This window comes from Danio rerio, chromosome 18 (assembly GCF_049306965.1).
Source record: "Danio rerio strain Tuebingen ecotype United States chromosome 18, GRCz12tu, whole genome shotgun sequence".
NCBI lineage: Eukaryota > Metazoa > Chordata > Actinopteri > Cypriniformes > Danionidae > Danio > Danio rerio.
This window is the reverse complement of record NC_133193.1, coordinates 10,188,263-10,206,514: the sequence shown is the minus strand read 5'-3', so window position 1 is coordinate 10,206,514 and position 18,252 is coordinate 10,188,263. Positions and strand designations below refer to the sequence as shown.

The following is an 18,252-nucleotide window of genomic DNA, read 5'->3' as shown; positions in this document are numbered from 1 at the left end:
TTCACCACACCCAGCGAATCCATCTCAAAGCTGAAGTACTCAAACAGCGCTGTAGGACCAGACTGGTTAGAGGCACATACATGGCCCGCTGACGCAAGGAGGAATTCTTGCCGGGAGAGTGACGAAAATGAGTCTTACCAGGCCACAGTCAATGAAGTGCGAACAGAGGCTCTTTGCTCAAGAGACCCGGCCCTCAGAGACCACTCGCTCAGAATGCTGATGCCTGTAGAACCGCAGGATAGTGGAAAGATATAGAAACCCAAGTGAAACGCTTGCAGAGCCACGAACCAACCAAGCAGAACACAATTGAATAAGGACAGCTTTGTAGATGGCTCACACTGATTCCATTGCAGAAATATATGAGCAAGACTAATAGAAAAGCTTATCAGTCTGCATATTTTTATCAGTACATGTGCATACACACGGGAAACTTATTTAAACCTGACGATAAAGCATAATGGGATAAAGGTCTGAAACTGATCACACGGTTAATTTGGCTCTCTGTGAAATCATGCTTTAAGCGGATCATCCTTGAGTTGTTTGTAAAGGTCTAGGTTCCCTTGGGGTTGAGATATTCCTGTTCTGTTTAGCGTTATATCTGTCCTCTTATCCATTGGCTCACAGCAGCGTGCCTTGACGGGGGACCATAGGGAGCAACATGAAGATCTAAAACTAGAGGGAGGAAAATTACGTTCCTAATGGGAGACATTCAGCTACTTCTAATCAAATGCTATTTACGCAGCACTTCGCTAAATGTCACTGTTATTATACCCCCTTGCTCTACCTCTTTATTAGCCAAGGGGATCTTGATAGTTACGACTAATAGCTTCTGATTATCGGAATGAATGGGAGTCACTGTAGAGACAATGAAGGATAAGAAATGAATTGTGTTTTTCTCTCTGTCTCTCTTTCTCAGGTTCAAACCACAACCATGTGTATATCTGTTAGTCTGAGCGGATTTGTGGTGTTGGGCTGCATGTTTGCCCCCAAGGTCCACATCATCATGTTCCAGCCTCAGAAGAACGTCACCAGTCATCGGTTAAACATGAACCGGTTCAGCGTGAGCGGGCCAGCAACTAGCTATGCGTCCCATGGTGAGATCTACAGTCAAACAAACAGATAAATTAGATATAAAGATTTAAAAAGTGAATTTTGAAAAAAGTGAAAAAAAGTGTTCAAAATGTATTGATGTTTTGATGAATAGACGGATGGAAGAAAATAACAGTGGATGGATGGATGGATGGATGGATGGATGGATGGATGGATGGATGGATGGATGGATGGATGGATGGATGGATGGATGGATGGATGGATGGATGGAAGAAAAGAACTGTAGATGGATGGATGGATGAATGGATGGATGGAAAGTACCAAAGAAAAAGAAATAGTTGTTCATTTGTTTCCCACTATAAATATACAAATTATATTAATCATATGATTGATGGATGGTAGAAAGGTGAAAGAAAAGAACAGCAGATAGATGGATTGAAAAAACCAAAGAAACTGGTAAATGGAAATAACTAATGAAGCGAAAGAGTTTTTCATGTTTCCACTATAAATATACAAATAATGAATAATATGAATGGTTGGATGGATAGATGGATGGATGGAAAGAACCAAATAGAGACTGATGAATGGATATCTATCTTACCTTTTAAATGGATAAATGGATCAATAGATGGATGGATGGATGGATGGATGGATGGATGGATGGATGGATGGATGGATGGATGAATGTATGGAAGAAAATATTTATGGATGCATGGATGGATGGATGATGGATGGATGGATGGATGGATGGATGGATGGATGGATGGATGGATGGATGGATGGATGGATGGATGGATGGATGGATGGATGGATGGATGGATGGATGGATGGATGGAAAAAATAGAGACTGATGAATAGATATCTATTTTACTTTCTAAATTGATACATTGATAAATAGATGGATGGATGGATGGATGGATGGATGGATGGGAAAAAAATAGAGACTGATGAATAGATATCTATTTTACTTTCTAGATTGATACATTGGTCAATAGATGGATGGATGGATGGATGATGGATGGATGGAAAAAATAGGGACTGATGAATAGATATCTATTTTACTTTCTAGATTGATACATTGGTCAATAGATGGATGGATGGATGGATGATGGATGGATGGAAAAAATAGGGACTGATGAATAGATATCTATTTTACTTTCTAGATTGATACATTGGTCAATAGATGGATGGATGGATGTATGGATGGATGGATGGATGGATGGAAAAAATAGAGACTGATGAATAGATATCTATTTCATTTTCTAAATTGATACATTGGTAAATAGATGGATGGATGGATGGATGGATGGATGGATGGATGGATGGATGATGGATGGAAAAAATTGGGATTGATGAATAGATATCTATTTTATTTTCTAAATTGATACATTGGTCAATAGATGGATGGATGGCAGAAAAGAACAGTAGATGAATGGATGTATAGATGATGGATAGAAGGGGGAAGAAAAAACAGCAGATGGATGGATTAAAAGAACCAAAGAAAAATGAATGAATGGAAATCACTATTGAAGCGAACAAGTTTTTCATGTTTCCCATTATAAACATGCAAATAATGGATGGATGGATGGATGGATAGAAGAAAAGATGAATAGATGAGGAATGTACGAATATAAGATCAGCAAATGGATAGATGGCTGTGTAAACGGATGAAGGGAAAAAACCAAACAGAGATTAATGAATAAAAATAAAAAATGGATAAAAAAGAAACATAGATAGATGGAAACAACAACTGACGGAAGTACAGGTACTTGGATGCATAATTGGATGATGGGAAAGAACCAAATAGAGACTGATGAATAAGAATAACAATTGGATAAAAAATATAGATAGATGGAAACAACACTTGACAGATGTATCAACAGATGGATAGATGGATGGGTAAAAAGAAAAATGGTTGAATGGATGGACGAATGGATGCATGGAACAAGAGAACAGTGAATGTTGACTAGAGAGCGGTATAGTTTGAATAATAAATAAATTGATAGATACAATATTGGATGGAATCTAAACTACATGACTAAAGTCTTGTCCCCTATCCAAGTTATAGGAACAACAAATAATAACTTGACGTCTAGTTGATCATTTGGTATCAGAAGTGGCTTACATGAAAGGCAAAGGCCTCTAGATTACACTCATTTCACCAAAATAAAATATGATATTATTTTTAATTATTTAATTAGGACAGTAAGGTCTGACTTTGCTTAGACAAAAGTCTTGTAACTTAACAGAAATAATGTCCAGTATAAAATATAAAGTCATGGTGCAGTGGAAAAAGAATGAATATTGTGTATGACTCCCATGAGCTTGGAGGACTGCATCCATACATCTCTGCAATGACTCAAATAACTTAATAAAGTCATATGGAATGGCAAAGAAAGCGTTCTTGCAGGACTCTCAGAGTTCATCAAGATTTTTTGGATTCATCTTTAATGCCTCCTACTTCATCTTTCGCTCAATAATGTTTAAATCTGGTGACTGGGCTGGCCAATCCTTGAGCACCTTGATCTCCTTTGCTTTCAAGGGCTAGATGTAGAGGCTGAAGTATGAGAAGGAGCGCTATCCTGCTGAAGAATTTGCCCTCTTCTGTGGTTTGTAATGTAACGGGCAGCACAGAATGTCTTGATACCTCAGGCTGTTGATGTTGCCATCCACTCTGTAGATCTCTCGCACGCCCTCATACTGAATGTAACCCCTTCGCCCTTTTTCCTTCACTAAACTTGACTGATTTCTGTGAGAATCTTGGATCCATGCTGGTTCCCATACATCTTCTGCAGTGTTTGTGATGATTGGGAAGCAGCTCAGCAGAGGATTCATCAGAAAAATCTACCTTCTGCCACTTTTCCAAATGATCAACTACAAATCAAGTTACTATTTGTTGCTCTTACAACTGAGATTGACGACAAGACTTTTGCCAGGTAGTGTATGTAAATAGGGTTTATTTATAGAATTGAACATTTCAGATGGCATTCTAGTGCCAAATCAACCTCTCAATCACCTTACAACGCCATAGCAACCCTTTCACAACACTTAAGCAACCATCAATGCATCACCATTACGGCTGTGTCTTTCACATTGCATCTTCAGGGTTATGGTAAAATGGGACTCTAATGTGATGATAAACTATATTACATACTTGCTTCATAAGCATGCAAAACTGCAAGCCATAATGGCACGAGTCGCAAAAAACACTGAAAACAGCACAAATTGAAAAACACCCTGCAAAGCAGTTCACTTGTGCTCTGAATACATGTGACACGCAAGGCCAACTGGATGTCAATGCTGAACTTTCTGCAGTGCTTACACAGGCGGTTTGCAGTGATTACAGCCCTTTGATATGCCAATTTACACAGAGGATTTTAATGTCAGCATTGTCACACAGAGCAGTTGTGTAAGAGCCCAGAGGAAAAGTGCGGCCGTTCTAATAAGCCCATGTGTGCACAGAAACCCGCTTCTGCTCTGATGCATTATTCACGAGCACAAAAACAGATCAGGTAAACAGTTTCATCTTTATTTACATTTTATCCATCTAATAAATAACATGACAGACACTGCAAAGAAGAGAAGACACAGCAGAGCAGAGATCACATACAGTCACTCGCTAGCAGAGAAACCAGGGGGAGGAAGGTGATGAGAGGAGAATCAAATCGGGGGGAAAGCATGTCTGGGAACTTTTTGAAAAGTTTGTGCTGCCTTTTAAGTCAAGTTGGCCACATGTAACCCTGGCTGTGTTCTCTGTCACATTCTAACAACTGTTATTATCGCTGCAGTATAAAGCTTGCATACTGCATGTAGTATTTATTTGTTTTTATTATTATTATGCACAGAATAGCTTGATAAATGATGTGTACTGCCTACTATATGTCAAAATGAGCAATTTGGATTTTAAAAGATGTTCTAAAAGGTCTTAACCTGACAGTTTAGTTTATGAATATTTAGTAAAATTGAAACAAATAAAGTGTTGTGGAAAGTTACTTTAGAAAGTAATGCATGACAATATTGAGTTTCTCAGTTACTTTTTATGGCTAGTAAGGCCTTACCTTACTTTTAAGTTACTTTTGTGTTACTTTTTATTATCTAGCTGAGGCTTGCAATTAACATAAAAAAAGTCATTTACCTTTGAAATAATATTTGGGGATAAAGGTATCTGAGAGCTTTCTGACCCCAGAGCTATACATGCCGAATATAGAATATTGCAAGTTTAAAGCCATGTGTTTGCTACTTTTGTACTTTTTGTCATAAGTAAAATCATTGTTCATAGAGACGATAATCCCCTTTTCCTTTTCTTCCATGCGTTCCAAAATAATGGATACATTCTCATTGACTGCATGATTCATAGTGATGATCACTTAAATTAATTGAGAAATGTATTTTTTAAAAGCGAATTAATCAAACTAAAAACTAACTCGTGTTACAGTTTTTAAAAAGTAACTCAAATATGATTACTTACTTTTTTAAATGCGTTACTTCACATCTTACTTAGAAAAGTAATATTATTACATAACGCGCGTGCTTGTTAATGCAATACTGTTAACAACTTCATAATATTTGTTATATTTGACAACGGTATTCTATGTTATTGTTACTTGACTAGTTAAAAATACAATATCAATAAAATAAAACAATTAAAATACTAAAATAAATACTTCTGAATTACATTTAATTTGATTAATTTATAAATTTACAAATATCTTTCTTAAATAAGTAATTTTAAATTAAATAAACTAATAATATTTTTTTTAGTTTTCAATAGAATTTTTGTAAAGGTTTTTGTAATTTTAGTGCAGATTCCAATTTAACGACAAAACAAACTTTTTCCAATGCAACTAGCTTTCAGTCACAGAACATCTTTAGAAATAGATACTACATTTGAATTCATGCAAAATATTGCAAAAAAAATTACAAACTACAACATTTCAACAATTGTTTTCTATATATATTTTTGTTTCTCTTGATTGTTGCTGTTTTTAAAAATGTTATTTAATATTTTTCCCTAACATATAAATTTGGCCTTCTAATATTTAAGCTATTATTATAAGTTATTTTGTTAGATAACCTTCAGATTTGGCTTCAGTACTGACTAATCTACTGTACAGTAAATACATATATTAATGTAAATGAGAGATTTGTGGAGGGTGTCCTCATATATGCTGAGTACTTTATATATGTACAGTTAAAGTCAGAATTATTTACCACCCCTTTGATTATATATATATTTTTTAAGGTCAATATTATTAGCCCTTTTAAGCTATATATATTGTTTTGATAGTCTACAAAACAAACCATCGTTATCCAATAACCTGGCTAACTACCCTAACCTGCCTAGTAACCTAATTAAACTAGTTAAGCCTTTAAATGTCACTTTAAGCAGTATAGAAGTGTCTTGAAAATATCTAGTTAAATATTATTTACTGTCAACATGGCAAATACTGTTTGTAGTATGTTAATAATATTTAACCATACTTATTCAACCTTATTATGATATTTTACTAATAAATGTATATTTTTTTTACATGGGTAATCTAAAAAACATTAACTGTATTACAATAGTATTTACTATATTGATTTAGATATTTATTTTAATAAAAAAAACTATATATGTATGGTCTGTGGTGATTTTGGGGCCCCTGTTTTGACATGCCCCGATATTTGTGCTTATTTCAGCTACTTATTACATAGTATTGGCCAACATGGAATTTTTTGTATTTGTATTTTTTTGTATTCAGCACAAACTGTGCTACAATGATATGTAAGAAATATTGATGTACATGCTTCCATTTTTTTTAGAAAAAAAATATTTGCGAGGTTAGTAGGTGAAATAAGGTCTAAAAAAATAATAATAATACTGAAATGGCCGGAATAAGACTTTTGAGTAACCAGTCTTGTAAGCTAAAATATTTATTTCACGATTATGTAAAAATTAATTTGTTTTCTCAAATCAAAGAAAATATTTCAGTAATTTACATTTTGAAAAGTCTGTTTAAAGAATTCTATGTAAATAATTTAAAAAGAAGCATGAGATAAAATGCTATAACTTTTTAACATCCATCTAATTACTCTTTTGCCGTTTCTTTTCAAAGCATCTGTGAGTGCCCACTACGTTCCAACGGTCTGCAACGGGAGAGAGATCGTCGACTCCACCACCTCCTCTCTGTGACCCCGCCCCTTCCTCCAGACTCCTCCTCCTTAGCGACTGTTAGCCAATCAGCACACATTGTGCTCTGCCCAAGAACTAGGTCTGCCTACATTGTGTAGAAAGCGTGTATGATTACGATGAATATTAAATTATTTTTAGGGCTTGTTGTAAATATTAACTGACATTGTTGTAGAGAAACAAAAGAACAAAAAAATCCTTTATAGAAAGATTTTGGAACCTTTTGTTTTGATAGCTTTATTATGTATGTTGTAAACGGCCATGATGTGATGATGTAAGACGCAAAGCAGTTTCTGATTGGGCCATGGTTGATAGAAACTGATAGAGACGGCTCCGCCTGCAATACTGGACACAATTTGTGGTCGTTTTTATTTTGTAGGCCTCATTGTAATAATCTAAACTCTATGTATTTCTATGTTGTACATTTTGTACAGAATCTTAACCGATGGTTTTAACAGCACAAGTCGACAGTATTAGAGTCTTCGCGAGGTCCAGAGGAGGAAAACCATCGAGTGACTTCACGTCGTCTCATCACAGGCAGTGTCTTGATGCCAGAGGTTAAAACATCGTTTTTAGTAAACTGTCATGACACCTGAAAGCATATTACATTGACTGCATCTCATAAGCTTCGTTTGCGGATGATTGATGTTGCAACACAGATATATGCAGTGTTGAGATGGTATAAATATATATATATATATATATATATATATATATATATATATATATATATATATATATATATATATATATATATATATATATATTTATATATATATATATATATATATATATATATATATATATATATATACACACATGTTATAAATGTTTACATTGCCTGTGATTATTAGAATTTTTCAGGGACAGAGAGTCTTGAAGATGAGCATGTAAGGTACTGTGAATCTTGCAAAGTCAACATATCCTTCTTTTCCACCATCATGGTGCCGCTGCCAGTGTTGTCACATTCTTTGATAATTTGATGAAACACAAAGGCATTTTATAAGGACAGTTAACTTCAAATCAAACAGGTTGGGCTGTTTGTTCACTCACCCTCAGGTCATCCAAGATTTAGGTGACTTTTTTCTTCAGTGGAGCATTAAAGGAGATTGTTTTAGCTTAAATAGTGGGGCTTGATTTTTGACAATCCAAGTCAATGGCTATTGGCATTAAGAGAATTAAAAAGATGATGTGACGTTGCATTTTGAATTAATTCAAAAATGAATATAATTAGTACTGTCATCATTTCAAATGCAGTAAATGGTTAAACATTTCTTTATATTCCATGGACCTCTTTTTATTAAAACTGCTGTAATAAAATTTCTAGTTAAATCTCAAAACTGTCCTATGGTGTGACTGTCTCAAGGATAGTTTGTAAAATCCTAAAATCATTAATAAATACCTCAGGCCTAATTTTACAAGTGGCTGTTTTAGTAAATGGCATTTCTCTATCCATATATGTCTTCAAGAGTTAACACTTAGATATTGCTTGACAACTGTTAGCAGGTTAGGCATGCTGTCCCGGGAGAGAACCCTGAGCTTGGAGATAGTTGAGCCCAGGGCTCCCGCCAGGTCCATAGAGCATGTGAGGGGAGTACGAGATCAGGTGGTTCTCGAGAGCTCCCCTTTTTTAAAGGAGGAAAGGAGGAGAAAGGGGTGGATGGGGGTTTCTTTGGAAAACGAAGATAAGGGAGTAAATCTAGCTAGGCTACTTATAGTGAGTTAGGATAGATCTGATTGACTAACTAATGAGTGTAGATGGGAGGCCAGCTGCAGTCAATCAAATCACGTGCTGACACTTTAGGTTGATTTCAAATCAGCCTATTCCACTGAAAACTTGAATTCAAGAGCTCACACTTAGATATTGCTTGCTAATAACAGCAGCAGGTTTGGCATGTTGTCCTAGGAGAGACCCATGAGCTCGGAGATTATTAAGCCCAGGGCTCCCGCCTGGTCAATGACCATGTAAGAGGAAACAAAAAAATGTTGTTCTTAAGAGCTTCCCCTGGTAAAGGAGGAAAAGGGGGAGGATGAGGGGGATTCATCAAAAAATGAAGATAAGGGAGAAATGCTAGATGGGCTACTTATAGTGAGTTTGGAATAATTCGGTTGGTTTACTAATGATTAAAGATGAGAGACCAGCCGCTATCAACCATATTACGTGCTCCTCTCAAAATTAGGGTGTGAAACTTCACTTCCATTCAAAATCATGTGACTGAAGCCCCCTGTTAAGCCCATGATGTGCACCTGTTAAGTTTTTATCCCAGAACTGTTTATGCATTTTTCTTTTATGTAACCACTATAAAATTGTTAAGCTTTGTTGACCTTTGGTTTAACAACCTTGTTTACTGAAAATGTCTAACAAGTCATAGCGAAAACAATCCTATTTTTTAAATAAAAATTAAATAAATAAAATTTAAATAAAAATTAAATAAAATAAAAAAATTTTGCTCCGTCACACCATAGGACATTTTTACGGTATTGACTGTATTCTTCAATGAGGAAATGTGCTTGTTTTTTGATTGTTTTAGATCTTCCGATTAAGTTGCCTATGGGAGAAATTACTAGAATTAATAAACGCAAGGTCTTAGAAAGGACATGGATGGAGGGTGTCTCCACCAATATACACCAATTACTGAAATGTCCCCACCCATAATTTAAAAGCCTTCAAAATAAAATAATGCTCTGTCAACCCTTATGACCTAGATGTGCTCAAAGGGTTAAATCCATAGACACGTAGAATATATAGCAGGGATAAAACTTGCATCACATGCCTCTCTAAATTTCTGTATATTCATACCTCCTCAGAGCCAAATTGCAGAAAAATCATGTAAATTTACTTGCAGCCGGAGGTGCTTCATTAAGTGGTACTTGTATTATTATGCGTTTAAAACCTTTTTGGGGATGTACATCCCCACCAATATCAAGAGCAAACCTACACCCTTAAATAAACAGCAGAAAACAGTCAAATTACTTGCTCTATAAACAAGTGTTCATGACTATCCAGACAAAGTAGAATAACATAATAAGAAAACATCAAGCAGCAGAAAGAGCTGATTTTAACATCAAGAAATGAATGGAAGTGAATGGAACGGGAAGTCTCAAGCTAAAAAGAATCAAATGGCCATATCCGCTTGTACCTGAGGAATAAGGGCAATAGTAAAAAAAAAAAAAAAAACTAAGTGAAAGAAATGACCCATTATAAATTCTCAAACATCAGAATCTTTTCATCAAAAATTGTTTTACCAAAAAAAAGAGATAATAATTTACTGGCTATTTGTCAACTACTCATGGCTCCTTATGAAACATTGAGGTCTTAGAACATTGCTCAATCTTTAATCCACTGCCCATTGACACGCTCAGGACTGTTTTCCCATGGATGATGTTATATAATAGCAAAAGTTGAATTTTCAGAATAATTACGGCAGACTTCAGTGTCATAGGATCCTTCAGAAATCATTCCATACACTGATTTGGTGCTCAAGAAACATTTCTTATCATCACCACTGCTGAAAACAGTGAATATTTTGTGGGAAAACTCTGGCACCGGCACCATTTCAGTGGAAAGCTATTGATAATTGGTTGCATTTTTGATGTGTGAAATGCTTTGTGATGCAGTGAATGTAAAATGTATTCTGTTGTTCAATATCGGCTTGTTGTGCCTTATCATTTGTCCTATAGTTTTAATAAGAGAGGTTCCTCAGAGTCTTTGGGCTGGAAGGGGCCGGGCCATTTTTTACAGATGTCTTTTTTTACATTTCAGAGGTTTTATACATTTCTATGTTTTTTCGGTTGGTTCGAGAGAGGGATGCTTGGTTTCTTTGACAAGCTGACGATTTACAGTACGGAGAGTTAAAATGTTAAAAGTTTGTTTGCTTGTTACTAGCTTGCGGCAGTCGTGCTGCCCCAAGAGATTTCTGTACAATATCGCGTTACCTAATGCAAGTGTCAGACTGTATTCATGTCATTGTAGGATCACCCATTGGTGGCCCATCATAAAGAGACATAGTAAACAAACATGTAACAGTAACCCAAGAAATGCTACAGCATTCATAATTCATTGGCATGGCAGCAAAGGAAATCATTTGTGTGTCGGGTTAACAGTACCGAGAGGTGAGCGTGCACAGCAGGAATGATTCAATCAGATGACGGACAAACATAAATCATAAATCAGTTTTAGTCTTCCAATGGAGACGGAGTTGATTACAGGAACACAAAATATGTAGTATAACTACAAAACCATACAATCAATATGCAGTCCATATTTATGATTTGCTCCCCCAGATTTTCTTCAACAAATTAGTCATTTCTCTAGCTGAAAAATGGAATTAGAGATTTCAACAAACCCATAACCCTGATGAAATGCTGTTCCAAAAATAAATTAAAGTATAAGGATTCAAGCCATGTTTGACATTCAGTAATACTGATTAAAACATCCAAGTAACTGAATAATAACAATCTTAAAAATAAAAATAATGAAATGAAATATTGCATAGAAATTGTTCACACTGATCAACTAACCATTTTAACAGCTGCAAAGCACCACCCTGAAAACCACCTTAGCCACTGCAGTAATGTAAAACATATTTAAATAAATCAATGCACTCTATCAAATACACAGCAATATGTGGGAAACAAACATCCCAGAACATCCCAGACACTAGATAGTAAATATTACATTTATAAATAATACAATAATAATTAAAAACCCACTCAGAAAACTACAGGATCTACAGAGCAACATGCTAGAAATACTTTCTAGCAAATGCAAATCAACACTCACCGACCCACATATAAACATGCTCGAAAACAGCAACAGCACCACCATGACTTGGAAACCATAACACCCCATCAATTGTACAGTACATTTTTAAAACTCATACCATAGCAACTGCTTAGCAACACCCTGGAAACTCCCAACAACTAGCAACTGGATATTGTAATTAAGTGGAGGGGGGACGCAGATGAAACACCCTGGAAAACACCCACAACTCCCTAGCAACTGCATAATGAAATGTGGATGGAAAGGCAAGCTGCTGCATGATAACATTGTTAAAAAACAACTCCTAACACCCCAGCCTAAAAACTGAAAAGCAAAATTCGGACCTGATCAACAACATATTATCTATAGGACCAAATCAACACCTCAACACTGGTATAGCAATGCCTTAGAAACCACAGGACCAAATCAATTGTACTGTAAAATTTTAAAATTAACACAGAACACCATAGCAAAGTCATACACTCCAGCACCAAGAATATTCGAGTGGTTCCATAGTAAAATAAAAAGCGCAGGACACTGCTCTTTTAGAAAGTCAGTAAAAAGGCAGTGCAGTGTGCCTTGCGTTTTCACACCTGAAAAACACATATGGTGTGATCAGGGCCTGAAACCACTTATCAATTGCTTAGCAACACCCTAGAAACCCCCCAACAACACATTAGCTAACAACTACATACCCTAGTAAAATAGAGGGAAAAGCAGATGGATCACTCTGAAAAACTGCCTAACAGTTGCATAATAAAATGTGGGGGAAAGCCAAGCTGCTACTTAATAACATTGTTTAAAAAACAATTCATACCACCTTGGCCTAGCAACTGCAAAGCAGAATTCTGAAAAATATATTAGCAAATGAATAGCAACACCCTGGAAACCACTAACAATACCTCTACAGAGTAACAAAAAACACCAACTATAGTAAATACACAATAATATGTTCAGAAACATTCTAGTTGCTAGATCTGAACAAATAAATAAATAAATAAAACATTCAGAAAACTATAGGACCTGAAGTCAAAAACTCAACCACTGCATAGCAATGCCTTAGAAACCACAAGATCAAATCAATAGTACCGTACAACTCTACAATCAACACAGAACACCACATTAAAATCATACCTGTACAAATCAGCACCATTAGAGTGGCTGCATGCTCTAAGAGGCAGTGCAGTGTGCCTTGCATTTTCAGACCTGAAAAACACATCTGGTGTGATCGGGGCCTAAAACCACATATCAACTGCTTAGCAACACCCTGGAAACACCTCAACCAACACCCCTAGCCACGGCATACTGTAGTAACATGGTGAAAAAGCAGGAGGAATGCCTTGGAAAACATCCACTACACCCTAGCAATTTCATAGCCATAAGATGCTGTGTAGCAACTAAAAATATATTAGCAAATTAATATGAACATTCTGGAAACCACTAAAATACACCCAATTAACTTACAACATGCCTTAGCAGCTGCACAGTCGCATCTTAAAGGCATCTTCGCAACATCTTTCACAACAACTGCATTTAGAACTAAGCAACTGCATAGCATTGCCCTGGAAACCAGTACTGTGGTGGTCACTTTTAACCAGGATTTTAGACTATATAAAACCCATTCACGACCTACAAAACAAAGGGTAGCAGCAGAAACAGTCTGTATGTAATCTGGACAGAAAGTTAATAAGTAAGTGCATGCAGGGAGAAAAACAGCATGAGGTTATGTAAAGCAGTTCGCTGCCCCATAAACTCCAGCACGATGCTCAGCAACTCTGTGCTTTTGTGGCAAGGCTTACACGACACCCTCCAAAAATCTGCACACATCCTCTTTCCTCACGATAAGTTGCTACAGGTCCTCGTTCCAGCCTTAGCCTCTTTAAGAATGTTTTTGAGGGAAGAAAAAGTCAAATGTGGCGGTTTCGTCTGAGTGGCTTAGAAACGGTTTAGGAGGGGGACGAGACTGCAGTCTGCGCAGAAACACAAATGGAGAGCGAGCCTCCCTCACCCCACTGCAGCAATCTCATTCAAGTCAGAGTGAGGATCCAGGGTCTTACTGCAAAATCAGCCGTCTGTGTCTAAACGCGTCACTGCGTGAGGAGGAAGTTTAAAGCCAACTTTCAGAGATCTGCTCATGTGACAGAAATCTTTACACCACAGTGTGAAATGCTTATCATGTCTGTTTGGAGTGCTACAGTAAATATGGTATGGTTTATAAAGACTTTGGTAGTTAAAGAAAGTGACAACCACATCCTTTAACAGGAGTGACTACTTTACACTTTACAAGAATCACGCGTGAATTTGAAGGGCATGTTTGGTGGATTGGGAAAAAAACTACAAGACAAGACTCTTATAGAAAAATGAAGTAATTCACCCAAAATTAAACTGTCATCATTTACTCACCATCATGTCATGCCAAACCTGCACAGCTTTATTTTCTGAAACTCAAGAAGATATTTTAAAAGTATCCCTTCTTTTTTTATTACACTGAAGGTCAGTGGTTCTGTTGTTGTTTAGGTCACCCCACCAGTTCTACTCACACTGCTCCAAGCAGGTTTTGACTTGGTGACTCCAGTATGGAGCACCTCTAAGGGGTTAGTCACACCGAATACAATTTCCCATTCTGAGAACACGAGGTGCACCGCGCTGCCTTTTTGTTAACAAGAAAAAAAGAAGTGCGCTGTCCTTTTAATGTTGCTAGGAAACCACTGGATCAGCTGCATATTGTGCGCTAGCCCTGATGTTGACATTGTTAGAATTGAAATATATTACTTAGTTCCTTACTAAAATATAGTACTTTGTTACTTACTTCCAGGTCAATGATATTTAGTCGCACTATGTTGGCATTTTCTGACATCTCATTTTTACGAGATGGGTCGTTAGCTCACCACTCAATCCCCAACCTGCAGGACCAGGACATGCACACATACACTATGGACAATTTAGCATACCCAATTCACTTAGGTCTTTGGACAAGTGAGGGAAACCAGAACACATGAACACAGGGAGAACATGCAAACTCCACAAAGAGATGCCAACAGCCGGCAGCTAGCTCTCTGCAACTCTCACATGGTCGCCCACTGAATCTAACCAGGGCTGCGCCTGGTCAAAACCTGGATGGGAGACCACATGGGAAAGCTAGGTCGCTGACGGAAGTGGTGTTAGTGAGGCCAGCAGGGGGCGCCCAACCTGCAATCTGTGTGGGTCCTAATGCCCCAGTATAGTGACGGGGACTCTATACCTCTCAGTGAGCACCGTCTTTCAGATGAGACGTTAAACCTAGGTCCTAACTCTCTGTGGTCATTAAAAATCCCAGGATGTCCTCTGAAAAGAGTAGGGGTTTAACCCCGGCATCCTGGCCAATTCTGCCCACTGGCCTCTGTCCATCATGGTCTCCTAACCCTCCCCATATCATAATTGACTTCATCACTCTGTCTCCTCTCCACAAATCAGCTGGTGTGTGGAGTGGGGTCTGGTGCAAAATGGCTGCCGTCGCATCATCCAGGTTGATAAGGAGATTACCCCCTATGTGTAAAGCGCTTTGAGTGCCCAGAAAAGTGCTATATAAATGTAAGGAATTATTATTATGATTATTATTATTATTATTATTACTGACCCAGCCAGGGCTCGAACCAGTGACTCTCTTGCTGTGAGGCAACAGCGCTACTTACTGCATCACCATGCCACCAAAAATATATTGAACAATATTGTAAAAATCCAGATTTGTGAAGACGTACATCTCTGGATAACCCAGATCAGCAACTGCAATTCCCTCCTCCATCTTTAAAAGTCTCTGTAGGACCTGCTGTCACCTCAACAGAAACCTCATCCCTGTTTTCATTTGATTGGAGGATGAAAAAGACACGACTGATGTAGTGTGCTTTTTCCACTAAGAGTTGACTTTTGTCAACTGCAGGCACAATGGTTAAAACGCGAGACTTGCGAGGTGTATACACAGTGCGCAAAATGCTCACGGCCATTAGTAAACCCTTCTAAAGATACACCTCTCAATGCAAAGAGTGTTCAGTGTGATCAGGGCGTAATGCACCTCTTGAGGTCTCACTCCCATTCGGGTAACAGCACCTTTGTAACCCCTCCAATTCTAGAAACAGCGTTTAAAGTAGGATTTGAATGGGAGAATATGCTTCATGAGGCCTCAATTGAATCCAGGTTTAAACCCTCTGATTCTACTTGCACATAAGTGGGATTCAAACCTGTATATCAGACATGGTTGATCTCTGTTGCACATTTTTAATCCTCACTTCTATCTTGTAACAGTCTCACTGAAACTAATTCGACCATTTGAACTAGGATGTGAACCAGTACATATGGAATGAGGCACATCTAAAACACCACCTGTGTCACACTTTCATGCAGCAACAATTTAATCTCTCTGGTTCTACTCACAGAACTCTAAGATTTAAACCTCTGTCTCAGTAATGGGGCACCTCTGAAGCACTTTGTAACCTCACTCCCATTCAGGCAATACTGTTACCCCTCTGGTTCATTTTGCACAGTTCCTGTGAGAAAGCCATCTTCATCATGGGGCATCTTTAATGCACCTCAAGGCCTCACTCCCATATGGGTACCGGCCTCTCTGTATCCCCTCAGGTTCTGCATCTACCAATTCCAGGTGGAGTGCAAATCAACATCTCTGCCATTGGAGGCAAGCATGCCAACAAGGACACTAACTAGCCTCTAGTTCACATTTCGAGGCCTGGGGAGTGAGGTGTGCTTCCATAACTCATTCAAGCTGGCCTCAGTTTAGACCTTGCAACAATCTTCATTCTATCCCCTTTTGGAGTCATCATAATAAAAGAAGATCATGCAGGTTTGAATTAGCATTGGGGTGAGAAAGTAATGACATGATTAATTTTTGGGTCAACTATCCCTTTAAATGTCCTGGCAACAGCAGTAGTTGCCAAATAGGTAATAAATAAATTAATAAAATAGTATAAGTCTTTTAATGTGGATACATGCATGCCTGAAGAGAAGGCCTCCTGTATATGGAATGTGCCCATTTATACAGTTTTTTTTTTTTTTTTTTGGAAGTGTGTAAGAATGTGTTAAATAGAGCTGAGAGTATTGCAGTATTACTGAAAGCATTATCAAATTAAACAGTTAAACACGATGGTTATGTATAAAACCATGTCCACACCAAAAATTCCAACTGATGAAAACATGTTTACAATAAATGTGCATTCAAGTGTTTAGTCTGCCTCTTTAAATGCGCAATGAACCTCAGAATACATTTTCTGAAGTAGTTTCTAACAATAATGTTCCCATATAAGATTCCTTATTAGTTGTAGTAGGGAGTTCCTTTATAATTGGGATTATTATGGTTGCCATTTTTGGTGTGAACAGGTCTTAACTATATAGGAGAGGCATTCAATTTCGTACAAAACTGACCCCAAGTGGCATTGGGAGTTTGGGAATGAGACCATTTATTTTTCTGTTTTATGTACAGGACAATTTACAGTCACATCTGTTTGTAAATAGAGTACTGTTGTTAATCCTAAATACTGAATGTGTGACTGGAGAAAAGGTATGTTGGATGTATCAAAAACAACTTGGGATGATTACAAGGTTGTGTTTAGATTTCTTTAAAAATAAAAAACTCCTTCAAATCTGTCATAGAGGTACACATATGTGGGACATGTACAACAGGAAGGCACTGAACTTCTCGATTTGAACACAAGCAATAGAACAGTACTCATGGTGCAGTGTGCAATAAAAAAGGACATTATTACATCATAATAAACAAATTATATGATGAATTGTGCATTGCTTATTCATTTGGAGTTTGTTGTATCACCCTGAATCTACACTCAAAAACACTGAATCTACACTCAGGATAAATGGAGATTGGAGCAATGGGTTGGACTTCAGTTTTTAGGAGGCTATTCAAACATCCTTAGCCTTGTGATTTATTAATTTGATGTATTCTACATCCTATTGTATTTTTTTAATATCACCTTCAACTCTAAACCTACCCCATACAATAACCTATTGTGTGTGTGTGTGTGTTTTTTTTTGTTTTGTTTTTTTGACATGTACACCTACCCAACCCTAAACCTACCCTTTACAGTAATGCAAAAACCTAATTATGTTAAGTTATTTAATTAAGCACGTTCAGCAGCCGCAGCAGTAAAGCCCCCTTCACACGACCAGTGACCAAATGACTGATGAAGTGAAAATTCATAAAATTTTACCTTCTGGCACTCTGATAGAGCACATGCAACAGTATCTTGACCACTTGATACAACCA

At 37.2% G+C, this 18,252-nt stretch overlaps 2 protein-coding genes across 9 annotated transcripts in view; one reads left to right on the top strand and one right to left on the bottom strand.

Moving 5' to 3' along the window:
- grm3 (glutamate receptor, metabotropic 3) overlaps positions 1-7,842 on the top strand; it is a 75,319-nt gene extending 67,477 nt beyond the window's left edge. The window contains exons 5-6 of one of the 2 annotated variants that reach the window (XM_005159017.6): positions 917-1,094; positions 7,149-7,842. In XM_005159017.6, the coding sequence (XP_005159074.1) occupies positions 917-1,094; positions 7,149-7,225 (255 nt within the window). In that variant the 3' untranslated portion in view covers positions 7,226-7,842. 2 annotated transcript variants of the gene reach the window in all.
- Positions 1-18,252, bottom strand: part of elapor2a (endosome-lysosome associated apoptosis and autophagy regulator family member 2a) — a 106,394-nt gene that overhangs the window by 44,521 nt on the left and 43,621 nt on the right. The gene's annotated exons all lie outside the window — the stretch shown is intronic.